At 35.1% G+C, this 17208-nt stretch overlaps 1 protein-coding gene and 1 long non-coding RNA gene across 3 annotated transcripts; both read left to right on the top strand.

Moving 5' to 3' along the window:
• Positions 1–3474: 3474 nt before the first annotated feature.
• LOC135783460 (E3 ubiquitin-protein ligase TRIM39-like) lies at positions 3475–10200 on the top strand. Of its 2 annotated transcripts, none has more exons than XM_065294190.2 (8): positions 3475–3645; positions 3978–4067; positions 4178–4731; positions 4835–4930; positions 5026–5259; positions 8074–8215; positions 8907–8933; positions 9067–10200. In XM_065294190.2, exons 2-8 carry the CDS (start codon positions 3998–4000, stop codon positions 9612–9614), a joined length of 1671 nt encoding a protein of 556 aa, XP_065150262.1. In that variant the 5' UTR covers positions 3475–3645; positions 3978–3997; the 3' UTR covers positions 9615–10200. The 2 variants fall into 2 exon arrangements, with proteins under 2 accessions (XP_065150262.1, XP_065150263.1); XM_065294191.2 differs by having other exon boundaries at positions 3966–4067.
• A 2748-nt stretch (positions 10201–12948) lies between these two features.
• Positions 12949–15493, top strand: LOC141281592 (uncharacterized). Its single transcript, XR_012335934.1, has 3 exons — positions 12949–13076; positions 14017–14081; positions 14453–15493. It is a non-coding gene; the product is annotated as an uncharacterized lncRNA (long non-coding RNA).
• Positions 15494–17208: the final 1715 nt, after the last annotated feature.

Below are 17208 nucleotides of genomic sequence, written 5' to 3'. Positions count from 1 at the left end.
GATTAATTGATATCCATTTCTTACATACTGTACCTTTAAGAACAAGGTTTGATGTTGCAGACAGAGTCTATAGAGTTCTGCATCAGATGTATTTATACATTCAGAAGACTGAGAAAGATACTACATTTCCTTAATCTCTTCAAACTGAGCTGATTCAAATTGACAGAGCAAATATAATTAAATACTAAACAATTCATTACTCAAATGAAAGGCCATACCTTCAGGCTAGTTTGATTATGAATAGCTGTGGCTTTTGGTTAGGTAAGAAAGACTCACGTGTTAGCATATTATACAAATTATAAATGAACAAACTCTGTTTGCATAGCAGTATTTGATATGACACTGTGAGCAATTTATCACATAATGAGCCCATGGAAATTTAGAGCATATAAAAATATTCATTAAATTGTGAATAATTAAATATGAAAATCTTTGCCTAGTAACTGTTCGACATAAAACTTCATGGCACATGTCATACATGTTCAAATTTGTATCTTTGAGCCAGGCAGAAAGCACTGTTATGAGAGAAAAAAAATGATGATTATTCTTAAACTACACGCTTTTCATGTAATTTAATGTGTCAAAACTTCAGTTACAAATAAGAAATCTTAAAATCAGATTTTTTTTCTAAAGTAACCTTTTTGTGTATATGACCAACGCAATCTTAAGGCAATTCATACGTATTTTACTAGGTGGCTAATTTGTATTAGTTCGTAAGACCACATTCATACCTTTTAGTATGATTTGCCTTTGCCCCTGTGACGTTGGGGTTAGAGGTGGGGTTAAGGATGGGATTTCATTATTGTTTTTATGATAATCTTATATGTTTTTGTACGATTCACTTCATACGAATTACCCAACTAGTAAATTACGTACAAATTCTCGTGAGATCAGGTTGATACGTCTTTGTGTACTGCATAATGACTTGATTTCATTTCGAGATCTTTAAAGCTATATGAGCAATTCATCATCGATCAATTAATATCGACATTAAAGGTAAAGACCACAACTTGTTGTTGTTGGTTAACGACCTCTAGTGCTTAAAATTGCATATAGTGCCTTTCAGTTATAATACATAATTTCTGTTTAACAGAATCAAAGCTGCCTAGGGTGATACAGGTCGTGGGATAACCCTGAAATGTTCATGACCTCCTTTGGTTAGTCCCAGCCTGGGTTACGACATCAGATTATTTTCTTTTCACTTTATCGTGGCGACTTTCTAAAATCAAAATCAAAATCTAGAAATGATAGACACATGTAATGATGTCTGACTCTTTTTCTTAAAGGCTCTCTAAGCGAATCTGCGAGACGTTAGTTATTGTTGACGTTTGAAACTGTTTTCAAACAGACGGAGCGTAGCTAACTCCTCCCCCTCCCCCTCCCTTCCGTGCTTTCATGAACGTTTGTCGTTTATTGGCTGGAATACTTTGTTTTGTTTTGTGATGCTAGGTTTGGCCATTTGTTGATATTGCCGTTTGTGAAGCCTGCTGTCTACAGAGATCGCGTTTTTTTACAGTTTGATCAGCAGACAGGCAGCAAGCAAATAGTGAGGAGATGTTTCCGGTATGTAACAAAAAATGTTTTATGGTCTAAAACGCTTCAATTCGCTTAGAGCACCTTTAAATGATGCGTAAGTAATAATCCTTTCCAGCTGTTAAAGTAGCCAGTAATTGTTGTGCTGTTATGCTTAACACAGACAACCAGGAACCGTTTCCAGCTAAGTTCTTTTAACCATTGATCTGTGTGCCCCCTCACTATGCCTGAATTAAAAAGCATTTCGCAAATTGGGGGCATCAGTGGAGAAAATAGTATTTACTGTACCGGGTTATAAAGATAAATGTTCCTATGCCGATGAACGTTGGAATTGAAAGCTGTCACGGTTATGAAATTTGGCTGACGGTTATTTGTCTAATAAATTGTGAAAGTTATGACAATTAATTGTCTGTTTTATTGCTTTGACATTTAATTCTCATATATATTTTTTTGTTTGTTCATAAAATATTTTTTTACAAAATAAAAATGGAAAATTCTTCATAGTAGCCAATCTGATAGGAGACATCTGATACTGTAAGGTTTATACAGACGCTTCAGCTCCCCCTTGTGTTTTTTAAAGAGATGTGCAATCATTGCGGTGATCTGAAATCATCCCGATGAGATAAAACTATCGCGATGAGACGATTATTTAATCATTGTGACAGCCCTAATTTAAAATGTGTTTTATGCATCATATATTTAATATCTTTAGCTTCACATTACCAGCAAACCGTCATGGTTCTTAAAACAATATCTGAATTTTCTCTCCAAAGAAAGAAGAAATTTCCATAATATGAAGAATTTTAACTAGCAAATAAACAGAAATCTTTACAACATAACACATAAGAAAGAGACAAACTTCAAAAGAACTTAATACAGGTACGAGTTTTCAATAGATGCTTTCATTGTTGCATTGCAAAGAATCTTACTGACATCTTTTAACATCTTTTGGTTTGCATTATAGTAACTTATAGTGAGATATTGACTTTATCATCACAGAAGTCTTTTGGGTTATTTTTAGCTCCCAGCAAAATGGTTTTATTAATTTGAACAGCGTACAACATAAACGTGTCTTGTGTGTAATAAAACATGGTACTATCCTGATAATTAATTAGAGAAATTAGACAACTAACCACGATGTGTAACACTGGTACTTCACAAAATACATGAAATAGTCACGCATTATTTTTCTCAGTTTTGCGTGGCATTGTCACGTATTTCCACCATTTTACTTGCCCGTGCCACGCATTCTTTTCCGTGTCAGTTTCACGTATTGGTTACTCAACAGTTTATCCAATTTTCTTACAATTGTCCCATAGTTTGGGGTTAGAACAACTTTTTGTTACAAAAAAATTACATCCTTACCCAAACCCAACTCTAACCCTAACGTCAGGCGACAATGATTTGCATACGAAATATAGTATAAACCAATACTTAAAGTGACATTCTAACACAAACAGCAAGTCTAACCCCAAACCGAAGCAACAATTGTTTAAAAATAGGAAAAACAGTTGAGTAACCAATATGTGAAACTGACACGGAAAATGGGGGAAATTATTGTATTTATTGGTTTTAATGTAAATTTTATTGGTTGTATTGGGAACTGCCTCTGTTGGTCTCTACTGGTATGTGTTGGGTTCTATTGGTGGGGCCATTAAATCCTAATAGAATATGTCCCAAAACCCACTACAAAAAGGAATTTTGTAGTGGTTTTGATGGTAAAAGCTAATGGTTTCTATTGGTATTTCAATGGAAACTATTAGGAATTTCTGTAATGGTTTTATTGTTTTTTTTCAGCAGGGAGTCAATTATTCCGCTTGATCTCATTTTTAACTGGATAACTTTTCTATATGACCATATGAATCTGATGGGTCTTATACATGGGGGGGGGAGTATAAATAGATAATCTACATTATAACTGCATGCAGTACAAACTTTACACACACCACAATACATGGGAGGAGCTTTGACACGATGGGTGTGACAGCTTCAGTGAAAATGAAACTAAACTGACAATCAAGCTGCAAGATTTTAAACTCTTCATCTCTTCAAGAAAGAAGATATTTGAGACTTTTAAAGCCGTACATGAACACATTTGAGACTCATTCACAGGTAACATGATGAAAATATATGAGAAATTTTTCTGAACAAGTTTCTAATGTTAGTGTTCTGATTCAGTAGAGTTTATGTCTAACTATAAAACATTAGACAAAGTCTGGTTAATGCATGAGTTGAACTAGTTTATCATTTTAATCTACAGTAAAAGTATAATATTATTTATTAAATGTAGACTGCAACATTTGTTTCATTGTAAATCAACGTTTAGTGTTTGTTGTCATTGAGTCACACGGCTTAAAGTGAACCAGGAAGTACAGTATGTGGACGAGAATGAAAAATTGAAACGCTGTAAAATGTGATTTGTGTTGGGATTGTTTCCTGAAAAGTTTTAAAGAGAAGACGAACAATGGCAGAATCTTCACCAACATCACCAAAACCAAGACGGACCAGAAGAAAGAGTATAAACCAACCTCCATGTAAGCAAACAACACAAAGCACATTATTTATGAATTCTTACCATTATCTTAAGATCAGAAACATAAGCTGTCAGTGATAATTGTTCATGATTTCTCTCTGTGTTTTTCAGCTCTGTCATCCTCCAGTGTTTCTCTGTCTGAAGAGCTTCAGTGTTGTATTTGTCTGGATGTGTTCAGTGATCCAGTCAGCACTCCATGTGGACACAACTTCTGCAGGATCTGTCTGAAACAGTGCTGGGACAACAGTCAGATCTACAGCTGTCCATACTGTAAAGAAACATTCAGTAAAAGACCAGAGCTCAACATCAACACAACACTTAGAGAGGTCACGCTGATCTTTAAAGAAAAGTTTAGTCTGAGAAGATCTGAAGTCCTCTGTGATGTCTGTGATGAAAGAAAACTGAAAGCCCTGAAGTCCTGCCTAACATGTCAAGCATCTTACTGTGAAACTCACCTGGAGCCTCACCAGAGAGTCCTAAACTTAAAGAAACACAAACTGCTGGATCCTGTGGAGAATATAAAGGACTATATATGTGAGAAACATGAGAGACCTCTGGAGCTCTTCTGTAGAGATGATCAGACATGTGTTTGTGTGTTTTGTACTGATGGAGATCACAAGAATCACAACACTGTTCCTCTAGAGGAGGAGAGTAAAGAGAAGAAGGTACGAGTTCATAACAACAGTAATACGTGCTTTATTCATCTGTTATACATATTCAAACAACATGATCTTTTGTCAGAAGATGATCAAATGTGTCTGTCTATAGACTCAACTGATGAAGACACAGACAGACATTCAGCAGATGATCCAGAAGAGAATCAAGAAGATTCAAGACATCAAACACTCAGCAGAACTCAGAAAAGTGAGTTGAAGATGTGAAATATTTGATGGATGATAATGTTTTGATTTGTCTTATAAATAAAGGTGATGAATTGTAATGAAAAACTGATTTCTCAGAGAAGCAGAGAGCAGGAGAAAGCAGCGAGTGTTGAGGTCTTCAGTGATCTGATCAGATCCATTGAGAGATGTCAGACTGAGCTGCTGGAGATGATGGAGGAGGAACAGAAAGCAGAAGAGAAACAGGATGAAGATCTCATTAAAGATCTGGAGCAGGAGATCACTGAGCTGAAGTGGAGAGACAGTGAGCTGGAGAAGATCAAACACAGTGAAGATCATCTTCATCTCATACAGGTCAATGTCTCTCTCTCTCTCTTTCTGGCTTTTTCTTTGTTGGTTGTTTATCGGTTGTTGTTTTTTTAGTTTACGTTGGTAGTTTTTTTGGGCCGCATCCTACCTGTTTTTATCGGGAGCATGACAGCCATACGCTCACATTTTTTGAGTTCATCGACCCGGAGTCATGAACTGAAAGATGCGCCCGCGGTTGGTGTAGAGAAATGCTGCCGATTGGCAGACGTTATAGACCAGGTTATACATCTTGAACAGACTGTGTCTCTGGTAGGTCAATCTTTGATAATGTTTCCCTGATTATGGATATTCTTGATGTCTCTAAGATGCTAAATTTAGTTTGTGGTCTGATATTATTGTATCAAGAAAAGGCTTTTGGTCGTGTTGAGCATGTTTATTTATTGGGGGTTTTGGAAGCTTTTGGTTTTAGATCAGAATTATAGAAAGAGTTATCTATAGTGATTTTTCAAGCATTCTCAAGATCTACGGTGGTCTATGTGCTCTTTTTTGAGTTTGTACAGGGGTCTTTTTAGGCGATGAGACCAAAGTTCATAAAAACTGGGAAGGTCTAATTGAAAAAGTCAAAAGACAGCTAGAAAAATGGAAAATTTTGTCTCCAAAATTGTCATACAGAGGATGTATTTTAATTGTTAATAATTTAGTGGCATCTTCCTTATGGTATAAGTTTGCTTGTGTAGATCCTCCTTTCCAACTGCTTTCAAAAATCCAGACTATTCTGGTGGATTATTTTGGGTTTAGATTCCATTGGGTCTCACAAAATGTATTGTTTTTGCCCAAGGAGGAAGGTGGTCAAGGACCAATACACCTTCAAATCAGAATTGCAGCCTTCCGTTTGCAGTTTGTGCAAAGACTGTTGTATGGACCATCAAATTTTAGCTGGCGTGCTGTTTTTTGATAGCCTGGGTGCCAGCCCAACTTAGCCCCGCCCACAACATTTCAGGTTAGGAAGTTTGGTCTGGTTCCGCTCCGTTGTGGCGCAACTATACTCGACGCAAAATTGGTCGAACCAATCACATTGTCAGGGATTATACGATGATGGACCGATGGTTATCAACCACGTCACCAAAGAACGCTTGTGTTAAATCCGTTTACAACAAAGATGGCTGGCACTGTTGAATTGAGATGTGTAGATTCTGCCATCGAGTCTGTTCTAGAAGATATGGACAGTGCATTGATTTTAAAAGAGGATTAGAAAAATGCGATCAAGGCATTTGTTGATCTGAAAGATGTTTTTGCCGTCCCTCCTACGGGATTTGGCAAAAGTTTAATTTATCATCTGAAGCGAAGCAACTCGGCGTGCACGACAACATGGATATAACTAGCGGTCATTGCCAGCTCCTTTTCGAAAGCCCGTGGATGAAGTTATGGTGAGAGATAGTCTGACTGTATGACTTAGTAAATAACTCACAATGTTGTGATATGAATGAAATGTTGTAAACATAGTAGGTGTTGATGTACTTTCGCTAACTCAGACAGATCATAATGTTAGTCTCATTGTATTAACTACAAGTTCAGGCTGCAAAAGGACAGATGCCATTTCAACATACATCACACACTCCGTTGCTCTGATTGGTTGTAGGTCTATCCAATTGAGTGCAGAGGCATTTTTTGTCTTGCCTTAGTTTCTAAGCCTGATTTTACACAGTTTGCAGGGTCTTCTTTCTTAAGCACTTTTTTTAATGGATCCCCTAAAACTTGATATCTCCATGTTACCAAGAACATTTTTTTATGTTTGGAGTCTATGTTTTTCAATGACCAGAAAACTCACATTCCCTTCATTAGCTACTGGAGGAGCCCTTAATCTATGGCTCCCGGTTAGACTTAACAGGCAATTCTTTTTTCCTGGATTTAGTAAATTGTTGATTGAACAAAACATTGTTAATCTGAGTCAGCTACTGGACATATGGCCAGATTTTAAGAATGAAGCAGCATTAGCTCAACATTTGGGAATCAGGTTTATTCGTCTGGTCACCCAGTTGCTCATGAAATGGCAAACTGCGCTTAAATCAAAAATGGACTTGTTAACAGACTATTGCGTTAGTTCCTGAGTTCCTAAACCCAAAGACTCTTTTCCTGGTTTGCTTTTGTCTATAAATGTTGACGGAATTACCTCTCCTTTCATTGAAAATGTTGCATCTATGTGTAAAAACCTTGTTTAAGTACCGATAAAGCTTTGTACAGGTCTTGTGTTTTGCATAAAATCTGAGTGGAGGTCTTTGTATAAACCACCGTTGATCAAGGGAACAGTTGATTTGCAGTGGAGAATACTTCATGGTGCTATCGCAGTTAATGCTTTTATTTCATGAGGTTGATTCTACATATCCTTTCTGCTCTGATAGAGAAACTCTTTCATGAATTGTTCTAGATTGCAACCTTTATTTCTAGTTGTAAGTAATGTTTTTAGGAGTTGTTATAAGAATTTTTCTCTGGAGACGTTTATTTCGGGGTTCAAATATGAAAAAACTTGTCAACTTCTAAATTTTGTTCAAGTCCAAGCAAACTGTCCATTATTGTTATGATGAATTTTCTTTACTATAAGTCTATTGATGATGTGGTCACATTTGAATGTATTTGGTGTTGTAATGAGGCTCTGTTTTTAAGGATGAATTGATGTTTATGCCAAATTTATAATCGTTTTGTCCTTTTTTAACGGTTGTAAGAGTCCATGGTGAATAGGAGTTTTTTTGTGTAAAAAAAGTCTAATAAAAATTCTCTCTCTCTTTCTTTCTCTCTCTTTCTCTCTCTCTCTCTCTCTCTTTCTCTCTCTCTCTCTCTCTCTCTCTCTCTCTCCTGCTGTAGATTGACCCATCATCCCTGTACAGAGCTCCAGACATGAAGAACTGGTCTGAGATCAGTATGAAGACTCATGTGAGTGTGGAGACTCTGAGGAGAGCTCTGACTCAACTACAGGAGACTCTCAATGAGAAACTCACTCAAACTGGTAAGTGAATATTAGTCATCAGAACTGGAAGATAATTGTGTTTTTTTTTTTAGAAAAATGTGCCATCAAAGTAAGTACATTTGCATAATTAAATAAATATGCTTTAATTGCATTCCGTTTAATTTTTAGGGGTTGAATTTTCATAATTTTTTTACTTTTGTTATATGGTCATTGCCTTGGAACTTTTCTCCTTCATCATTTATTTTTTACTTTTTCAAATATTTTTTGTTGGAATATTTATAGTTTTGCTCTTTTCCCAAACCCAAAGTTTTACTCTTAAAATATTAAAATCCATAAAAATGTTTGAAATGTAAACAAACATTATTATTTTGAAAAGAAAGAGTAGTGATGTAAATATGAGTTAGATTTAGTAAATATGAGTCTTGCAAGAATGCAAAAAAAAAACAAAAAAAACATTTGTTTGCTTTTCATTTTTTCCTCAGATATTTTACCCCTCTGTTTATGAAGTTTTAGAAAAATGACAAAATGCAGAAAAATTTATTTGCATGCCCTTTCACTGTTAGAGATTATAATCAAAACCTCAAAAAGTCCACATGTAACTGCCAATAACTGCAAATATAAAGAAATCATCTGCTTTAGAGATATAGTTACTGATTCTTGTTATCTGTCAGTGTTTTTAAGTTTCTTCTGTAAACTCTTGCTGATGTTTTATTGTGATTTGTGTTGACAGTGTTGATGAAGATGCAGCAGTATGCAGGTACAATGTGTGATCTACACTCTTCTCTCACATTCACTAACAATAATACTTTACATACACAAACTCATCTCTACTATTATAAACACATCATCATCTTTATATTGTCATTCATATTCTCTCATCTCTCTCTCAGTGGATGTGACTCTGGATCCTGATACAGCTCATCCAAAACTCGTCCTGTCTGAAGATAGAAAACAAGTGAAACATGGAGACATTAAACATAAACTCCCAGATAATCCAAAGAGATTTGTTAGGTTTGTCTGTGTCCTGGGAAAAGAAGGATTCACCTCAGGGAGATTTTATTTTGAGGTTCAGGTGAAGGACAAAACTGAATGGGATTTAGGAGTGGTCAGAGAATCTGTTAACAGAAAGGGAGAGATCACACTGAAGCCTCAGAATGGATTCTGGACTGTGTGGCTGAGGAAGGAGAATGAATATGAAGCCTGTGATGATCCTCCTGTCTCTCTGTGTCTGAAAGTGAAACCACAGAAGGTCGGGGTGTTTGTGGATTATGAGGAGGGTTTGGTTTGTTTTTATGATGTAGAGTCCAGGTCTCATATCTACTCTTTCACTGCTCAAACTTTCACTGAGAAACTCTTTCCTTACTTCAATCCATGTCTTAATGAAGAAGGTAAAAATTCAGCTCCTCTGATCATCTCACCTGTTTATTACAACAAATGAATTTACATCCAGAATATAAAATATTAAAATGAAAGGTTTCTAAAAGCTGAAAACTAAGAATAAGAAAACAATAAATACGCATTTCCTCTTTTTCTAATGATAATATGTAAACTTATGAACAGAAAAGTTGAAAACTGAAAAAAGCTGTCACCATGGCTTTACCCTCTCAATAATTTGAGTGCATATTAGTATCTCTGTGGTAAATACTGGTACTAAACACTACTGGTACAGTACAGTATTTGTACCTAAATAGTAAAAATTATGACGTTTATAAATGATAAATGTTCAGCATTTTTTTCTATTATTATAAAAAAGTATGACTGTTTAAGTGTTTGTGGGATTTATTTATGCTGTTGTTGTTGTCTCTGTTATTATCTGTTGTGAAATGAATGTTTGTTGATTGTCATGAATGAGGTTTGTGTGTTCAGTGTTGGGGTTTAAGTCCATGATGTCTTGTTGCTCAGAGTAATACATTCATCACAACACTTTGAACAGTACCTTGACCAATGGTCTTAAGCAGAGTATGTATACTGTATTATAAAATGATATAACAAAATTAAATAAAAACCTGAGCTTAATTTTTAAATATGAGTTGGGTGGACTTGGACATTACTACGTAAATGTTAGGTGAATTTCTTACCTCAGACGTTACTTAAAAATGTCCTGAAATATCATTTACATAAGTTTTCTCTACCTCAGATATACAGTACAAAAAATTAATCAGAAAATTTTATTTTTGGTGTAATGAGTTTCATTCATTTATAAAATGCACATTATTACACATCTATAATTTGCAAAAAAAAAAAAATAGGCATAACATATGGATTTACTAAAACCAATAAACAATAAATAATATCAAAACCTCTGTTTATTGTCATTTATCAGTGCATTCATTTGATCATTGTTTAGTATTCTGAATTAAAGGTCAACTGTGTAGACTTTTAACGACATCTAGTGGTGAGATTGTGAATTGCTAGGGCTACTGTAGAAACATGACAGTGTGAAATGGCGACATCCATGTAAGGGAACCCGCCGGTGTATGTAGATAAAAACATCTCATTATAAGGTAATAAAAACAATACAGTTCATTATGTAAGGTCTTTATAATATAGTTTTATAATATGGTGTTGCAAATGTGGCAGCACAGTGAGGGGACTTCCTTAAAAGGACTTTGGTCATAGGGACTCTTGGGCGGTCCTTTAAGCGGACATGGTTCCCATACCTTCAGTGTGACCTTCAGGCTGGCTATATGAGACTATCCAATATAATAAAAAAAGTTGAACCAGAACAACATAAAGAGCAGGTGACAATAAATGTTTACTGTCATCTGAAAGTGACATAAGATGTAAATATGATTGAGAGAACAAAAGCAAGCAAAATGGGCTTTTTTGTAGATTGAGTTTTGTGTTGATTATAAACATCATAAGATTTGGATTGAAACGCAGACAATCTTTCTATAATCTAACAACACAGAGATCAAATCACAACTCAAATGCTTTAAACTCTTCCTGTAAGTAGATAAACAGATGTCTGCAGATAACTTTTAATTTGTAAATGTGAACAAACTTAAAACAGTATGAGCAATAGTAATGTTGTCTTGATAAACACTGCTAGGATTAATTAAGGAAACTGGTAGCATTCCTGCGAGACTGTTCCTAAAAACATATCAGTCTCAAGATTCATCCTCAACTCCTCAATCTCATGATCTCTGTAATGTTTCAGGAGCATCAGATGATTAATAACTGATTATTTTACAGTGTTATAAAATTGTTTGTGTTCAAGTGAATAAATGAAGTCATATACATCTGGGATGATATGAGGATGAGTACATGTAAGGAATAATTGATGACGGACCTTTGAACTATTAGAAAATAATGCAAACACAAGATGGTAATGCAGTTATGATGTAGACTCGAGCGGCTGTTGCACATTGGTTTGCATTATTTTCTAATAATTCAATGGTTGAGTCTTGTTTGAATAAATACAGATTGATAAGTCTACTTTATCATTAATGTAAACATATGAGCATGATCAGTGTGCTGTGGCAGATTGTGAACCTTTCTTTTATTTCGGTTAACATAGAGAAGTGATATCCATGCAGTCAACATATCTGTAACTACTTCATAGGTGTGTTTCCTGAAATATAATTGCACACTTTTAATCTTTGTCCACCAATCAGAATGAAGCATTCAACAGCTCTGTCGTATAAAATTATAAACTTTTTCATTTTTTTGATTAATTATTTATTTAAAATGGCCCTAAATATGAGAGGTGATTGACTGAGAAACGGCTGAAAGAGGTTTGGCGACTGATTAACATTGTGTGCAGCTTAAACCTAAATGAATAGTTTCTTTGGAGTAATATGAGATATAATTTACAAGATACAAATGTGTATTGTAAGATATTAAATAGCTTTTAATGGAAAGTGACGCTTGTGCTATTAACAGGGTTAATTAATCTTTATTCTAACACTTAACAAACATTACTACAGTGTAAAACCTAAAGAAGAGAGACTAGAGTAATTTTCTACTAGTAAACTCTACTTAATAATCTCACATTCATGACATATGATCAGATTTCAGCCTGATTTAAAGTGTATATTTAAGTTTATATTTAATGCTGAATTGAGTTAAATATGTAATCTCTTATTATTTTCAGTAATTAATTCATATTTTACTAACTGATCAGTGTAATATTCAACTATTTTATTCTGGATCTGTTTTAATCTGATTTATATGTCTCTTTAACCTGGGGAATACATTTATCAATCTATAAATATTAAAATGTTTATATAATCTACATTGGATTTGTGTATAAACTTAAACAAACAAAACACACATGTGGGAGGAGCTTATGTGACATCACCACTATATGTGTGAGATATGTCATCATCAGTGTAAATGAAACTTAAGTGACAAACAACAATCTGCAAACTTTGCAAACCTCAAGAAAGAAGATTTTTAAGACTTAAAGCCGTACATGAACACATCTGATACTCATTCACAGGTAACATGATAGAAATATATGACATTTATCTGAACAAGTTTCGAATGTTAGCCTTTTGGTTCAGTAGGGTTTATAATTAACTATGGAAGACAAAATCGGATTAATGCATGAGTTAAACTAGTTGAACTATTTAAATCTACTGTAAAAGTATAATATTACTTTTAAAATGTAGACTGTAACATTTGTTTCATTGTAAATCAAACACTCTAAAAATGGCTGGGTTATTTTTTAACCCAAAATGCTGGGTTGAGTCTGTTGGGTTGTTTTGCTGGGTTAATTTTTAACATTTTAAACACTTTTTGGGTAGTTTCAGTTTTCTGGTTGTTTGGTTAAAACTGCTGGGTTATTATACTGGGTTGTTTGAAGAGGCTCACGTGCTTCGCGCCTTTGATGTTTGAATGTGCTCAGCAACGGTCGTCGTGAAAGGACAGAGTCACTGGAAGCAGTTGTTTCAAGGTAAGTTTATATGTTTTTGTAAACATTTCATGAATATAAACAAGATTATAACATTTTGCGAGACAGCAACGTGTTAATTTATACAGACTGACGACGGGTGTAATTTAGAGGAATGACGACTGTTACCTCAGATCGCCATTTACACAAATTGACTCGGATAATCGTTCTAAGATGTTTAATATGGCATATTAATAAAATTAATAAAATCGATGTTACAAAATCCCCATCATACGGTTGATTACGTTAACTCCTGACAATTTCTGTAAGCCTTTAACAAAGCGAGTCAAAACCGGTACCGAGCCGACCTCCGCAACGTTTCGGCTTTTTGTGTCACACACGCGCATAGTTTTCCCAGCTTAGCAATAGCGACACTATTAAATTAAAGTTGATGACAAACGAGTTGCTTTCTTGTCATTCGATATGGAAAGACAGACCGTGAGGCGCGAGCACTTGGGTTAACTTAACCGGCGGCGGAGAATTGCGGAGCCGGCGTCTACTCTGTCACTGAGAGGCAGGGACAAGCAGCACATTCAATTCACAGTCGGTACGGCGGGTAACGCGTCGATAAATGAAAACGAAACAGCGTTTCCAAGAACCGGTGTCTTATATGTATATTGCTTGGTCCTCTCTTTTAAAATGAAACAATAATTTAAGTGTTTGGACATGAACTTGAATACATAAACGCATTTGTCACCAAGACACTGCGTGTCACTGCGTGTACAGTTTAACAAACATTTATATGTGTTATATGAATGAAGATGTGTTTTTGAGTCGTATTTAGTTACTATTTTATATTAATTTTATAATATTCTTGGGTTGTCTCCTGTGATTTCAAGTTTATATTGACCAACCCTCTGATCTGTGGCTGATACTGTATCAAAGATGTTATGTTTTTAGCAGAGATCAGATGTGATGTTGTTTTCCCATTCTTTTTTTCTAGAGAGTGCAGAGTTTTTATGTCCATCCATTAATGAGGCTAGCAAGGCCTTCATACAACTTCAGCCAGTAAGTATAACATTTAATAATTCCTATTTAAAATATATTGGGAATGTCTTAATTATCTGCTACATTTTAGTTCTGCAGTACTTTATTCTTTATAGTCAGATCATCCTATTTGTCAGTCTGTGTGGTTTGCAGCCTTTGTTGTTGGCACAACAGTTAAAGGAGTGTAACACCAAAGTCTTATGCAAACCGACGACAGGCCATTGCATTTTTGGGGAAAAAAATCTCACACGTGGTGGTAATGCGGCCAGGGATGCAAAAGAAAGTCTTATAATTTTTATAAAATGTATAATTCACTTGGCCCACATGGTTTTCTGAACACTTAAATCTGATCATTTAGTTCAGACCACTAAAAGTTTTTTCCTCTTTTGTAGATTGCAACAAATGTGGTGGAAGTTCTTCTCTGGACAGAATCCTCGAAATCCTTTCCTTTATTTCCTGGCCATGGGAAACATGCAACAGATCTCTCAATCTTTTTTGTCTATCAGTCTCTCTGATGGAGCCAATACGGAAGTGACTTAAACTGCAATTCGGCCAAGATGGCGACGGCACGCACCGCCTACTTTAGGCTTCAAAAATGCTCTTCACAACCAATGGGTGACATCACGGACACTACTTTCATATTTTTTTACAGTCTATGGTTTAAAGGCATTTTACGTGCTTGAAAATAAATACCCCAGGCAATGTGCATCTACTGTAGTCTGTCATTTTCCAAATGGATGAATCCTCTGCTGTTCGGTTCCTTTGTACATCTTTGTTCGTGAGGAGTAACTTTAATAAATGAAGTATTTTTAGTCAAATACATTCCATACTCTGAAACTTGGAACATCTGTTCTGTAAAAAACTTTACACATCTGTAAATGATTTTACTTTTAATTTAACAATTACATTGTTTATTTTCTTACACTGCTGCAGTTTTATTTATGTACATTTCAGTATTTCATTTATATATTGTATATACTTATATACAAATTCTGTCTTAAATTTAAACAAGTTGATTTAACCTGTTACATTGTTACTTCAATGTGCATCATTTCTGATATTTAATAAATATATTTATACTTGATGTCAGTAAGCAGCAGTCCTTTAAATGATTCTGCAACTGCCAACTGTAAAAATTTAAGAGTTTGTAGTTATTTTGAAGTCAAATAAACATTTATTTGGTGTTCACAATGGTCTTGATTTACAATAAAGCACATGATAAAAATAACCCAGCAAGAATAACCCAAACCCAGAATATTAATCTCATAAGTGGTTAAAATGACTACACGTTGGGTTTTTTCAACAACCCAACCTGCTGGGTTAAAATGTGTTACCCAACGTGTTGGGTTACTTTAACCCAGCATGTGTTCTGTCCAATATTTACCCAGCGCTGGGTTGCCAATTGGGTTGTTTTTAACCCAACCATTTTTAGAGTGAAGTTTAGTGTTTGCTGTCATTGAGTCAGACGGCTTAAAGTGAACAAAGTAAACAAAGGAAAAAGTGAGCAAAGGAAGAACAGTATGTGAACTGAAGACAGAATTGAAAACTGAAACGCTGTAAAATGTGATTTGTGTTGTGATTGTTTCCTGAAAAGCTTTAAAGAGAAGACGAACAATGGCAGAATCTTCACCAACATCACCAAAACTAAGACCGACCAGAAGACAGAGTAAGCAAACGACCCAAAGCACATTTTTTATAAAATAAATCTTATCATTGATTTATGACATTAATAGTGTGTCAGTGATAAATGTTGATTATTTCTGTTTTTCAGCACTGTCATCGTCCAGTGTTTCTCTGTCTGAAGAGCTTCAGTGTTGTGTGTGTCTGGATGTGTTCAGTGATCCAGTCAGCACTCCATGTGGACACAACTTCTGCAGGATCTGTCTGAAACAGTGCTGGGACAACAGTCAGATCTACAGCTGTCCATACTGTAAAGAAACATTCAGTAAAAGACCAGAGATCAACATCAACACAACACTTAGAGAGGTCACGTTGATCTTTAAATATGAGCAAATAGCTAAAGGTAAAGTATAAAGATAGAGAGCAGGGACGGATAAAAAATGCTGTTCCATGTAGTTTTTATTAATGATTTGAATTATATAGTGTAAATTTGGTGTTCGATTAACATGAATGACACTTTGCTGAATAATAAAATGTATTTTAGAGATTGTTTTCTTGCAATTTTATACATATAACATCCTGGGGACAAAAATGGCAAAGATTCGGTGGAAAGCCCATTTACATTATATGAAATTAGAGGTTGTTTTGGTTAAAATGTTTTTTTTTTTATGTTTTATGGCTCCTTTTTAACATGTTACAACCAAAATATGCAAAAAAGAAATCCAATGAATAAAAAATCTGATCACTTATCGTGGTCTGTCAGATAAACCGAAGGTAAATAAAAAGAAATGAATTATTCTCAGAAAGCAGCAGAGGGCGCACTAACACAACTTCAATGAAACTAAAGGCAAAGATTCCTCAGGAGAGCTTCAGATAAAATCCAGCTTTTAAGTGAATCCTTGTTAAAAAATTGATATACAATTTATGATATACAATCACAGTTAAAATCATTTCGAGCCAAAGAAGATGCTTAACTAAGCTTAAAGTATAAAAGATATAAATACTCAGGGGCGTCAGTTTGTGTTAAAAAGTGGTGGGGACAAAAGATCAGATGAAAAAACATTACAGCAGGACGGGAAAAATATTGAATAACAGCGAATCAAAAATGGGCATAGTGTAGGTAGGTCAACAACAAGAAAATACTCAGCATAAAACCCTCAACAATGTCGACTGCACATGTAACAGTACCTGCAACACCAGCTCAACCAAACAGTGCCAAAGCACCATACTGTAGAAAACAGCAGCATGTTAAAGATGCAGTGTGTAACATTTTTAAGGATCTCTTGACAGAAATGCAATATAATCTACATAACTATAATATCAGTGGTGTATAAAGACCTTACACAATGAACTGTTATTTGTTTATTACCTAACAATGAGACGTTTTTATCTACAAACACCGCGGGTCCCCTTACATGGAAGTCGCCATTTTGTGCCGCCATGTTTTTGTGGTAGCCCTAAATGGACAAACTGTGTTTTGGCACTACTGTATTTCGTCTTAAACAACAACATGTTTGTCCTGTGGCAG

This window comes from Paramisgurnus dabryanus, chromosome 2 (genome assembly GCF_030506205.2).
Source record: "Paramisgurnus dabryanus chromosome 2, PD_genome_1.1, whole genome shotgun sequence".
NCBI classification, from domain to species: domain Eukaryota; kingdom Metazoa; phylum Chordata; class Actinopteri; order Cypriniformes; family Cobitidae; genus Paramisgurnus; species Paramisgurnus dabryanus.
The sequence above is the reverse complement of the archived record's forward strand: the minus strand, read 5'-3'. Positions and strand labels throughout refer to the sequence as shown.

Excerpts from the sequence above, each read along its gene's own strand:
- LOC135783460 (XM_065294190.2), top strand. The coding sequence starts at position 3,998 with ATGGCAGAATCTTCACCAACATCACCAAAACCAAGACGGACCAGAAGA. Across the intron at positions 4,732-4,834 it reads AGGAGAGTAAAGAGAAGAAG|ACTCAACTGATGAAGACACA; the intron begins GTACGAGTTCAT and ends GTCTGTCTATAG. Across the intron at positions 4,931-5,025 it reads ACTCAGCAGAACTCAGAAAA|AGAAGCAGAGAGCAGGAGAA; the intron begins GTGAGTTGAAGA and ends CTGATTTCTCAG.